The sequence below is a fragment of the Perkinsus marinus genome, assembly GCF_000006405.1.
Source record: "Perkinsus marinus ATCC 50983 genomic scaffold scf_1104296970628, whole genome shotgun sequence".
In the NCBI taxonomy this organism is placed as follows: domain Eukaryota; phylum Perkinsozoa; order Perkinsida; family Perkinsidae; genus Perkinsus; species Perkinsus marinus.
The window spans coordinates 59-1,655 of record NW_003202403.1 but is presented as its reverse complement, the minus strand read 5'-3'; the positions used below and the strand labels follow the sequence as shown (position 1 = coordinate 1,655).

The 1,597-nt window shown below is 49.0% G+C and overlaps 1 protein-coding gene across 1 annotated transcript; it reads right to left on the bottom strand.

The window, feature by feature from the left end:
• Window positions 1–264: 264 nt before the first annotated feature.
• On the bottom strand, window positions 265–980 carry Pmar_PMAR011168 (hypothetical protein; the record flags this gene model as incomplete). The annotated part of the gene is made up of 5 exons (XM_002767583.1): window positions 265–322; window positions 442–618; window positions 666–739; window positions 790–870; window positions 915–980. The coding sequence occupies 5 exons, from the start codon at window positions 978–980 to the stop codon at window positions 265–267; spliced, it is 456 nt and encodes a 151-aa protein (XP_002767629.1).
• Between the last annotated feature and the right edge of the window lie 617 nt (window positions 981–1,597).

Genomic DNA, 1,597 nt, shown 5'->3' with positions numbered 1-1,597 from the left:
TGGCGGTGCATACCAACGACGTGATGTCGCCGAATGATGGTATGGAGCATTCCCTCAGTCGACCAACTCGTCGGAGCCTGTCCCCATATCGATCGCCGCCCCTGACCCTCCTTTCTCTGATCACTGGAAATGCGGTGGTCATCTCTAATCCTACCCATCACTAGTGTTGTGTTACAAGAGAGATCTTCGCTCTTCATGCAGCCGTTAATGAATTCTTCGAGGCCCTTCACTATTCTCTCACGAATGGTACCGGTCTTCCCTCATCTATTCCACATTCCCCACGTTTGCAGCCTCCATCGGCCCACTCAATTCAGACGCAACACTACGAAGAATACTGTGCTAACTATACAATATACTATTACTGAACTGTTACTACTGTCACTTATATCGAGTACCTGAATACAAACGTTGCCATCGCCGTAAGAGCGGCGGGTATACTACCCTTTATGAGCCTTCTTTCCCCACTTGACGTCCCCATTGGGATCCAAGGCTTCGGTAAATTCACGAATTTTGTCGCCACTACCGTCGGTCTCATCCACGAGCCCATCGATTGGCTTATGCATGACAATACGGTGAATCCGGTCAGATAGGAGGCCATTCGAGCTCTTGTTAGGAAGTCTAAGGACAACACAATCTTTTAGACATATCTCGTTGAGGATGCTTACTTTCTCAGCCCCTTCTTCGAGTCGAGCACATACACTGTCTTGTTCATAGCATGGGCTGCGAGTACTTCAACACGCTGATAATGAAAAGATGCAACGTATCATCCCTAGCCATCACTGCTATCACCTGGGGTCCAGTCAGGTCTACATCCTCTGAAAAATCTGTTACTAGAACCACTGCATGGCAGAGGGCAATATACGTGGGTATCTAGTGAGATAGCATGGACGGTTATGAAGCAAAATCGTACTCACTCCGTTAGCGCCGGCCTCTCTCGGACCTTTCATCGACTGGAACTTCGTCAGGTGTCCAGGCACCATGAAGTACGTCCGTCGGCGGATATCGGAAGATACTGGAAATTCAAGTTGGATAAACGGAGCGAAGCAACAGTAAACTCAAGACCCTACCATCCTTAGACTTCTCACACCACCGACCTAGGGAAGCCAGCAGAGGTAAAGCAGCAGAAAGAGGGCGAGTATCTGAATACAGGATGATGATGAAGAGAGCAGCGCCGTCAGATAGGCAGTTACACAGTGAACACAGTTACACAGTAACTTACACTAGGCATACTACCTTTATCATTGTCAGCTGAGACCCCCCTACCGTGCCGAGACACTCTGTCATTGTCCCTAGTCCGCGATCTCTTCTCACCATCTATTACCCGATCAGACCGCTTCCTCTTATGAGACGAACGATCCTCGAGGAGCTACAAAGCATGACTCTTGGGGAAAATGATAGTCTCTCTACTACCAGTGGGGCATCCTCGTCGAATACATTACCACTGATCGACTCGGCATCAGAAATACTGTTGGTTTCCGGCTGGACATCTGCAAAAAGCCCTCATCAAAAACCGCGAGTGTCAGCATGACCTTCTTACCAGGCATATACAAAGGATCGGGGTTGAGCTGCGTTCGAGGGTACGAGACGTAGAAGACGT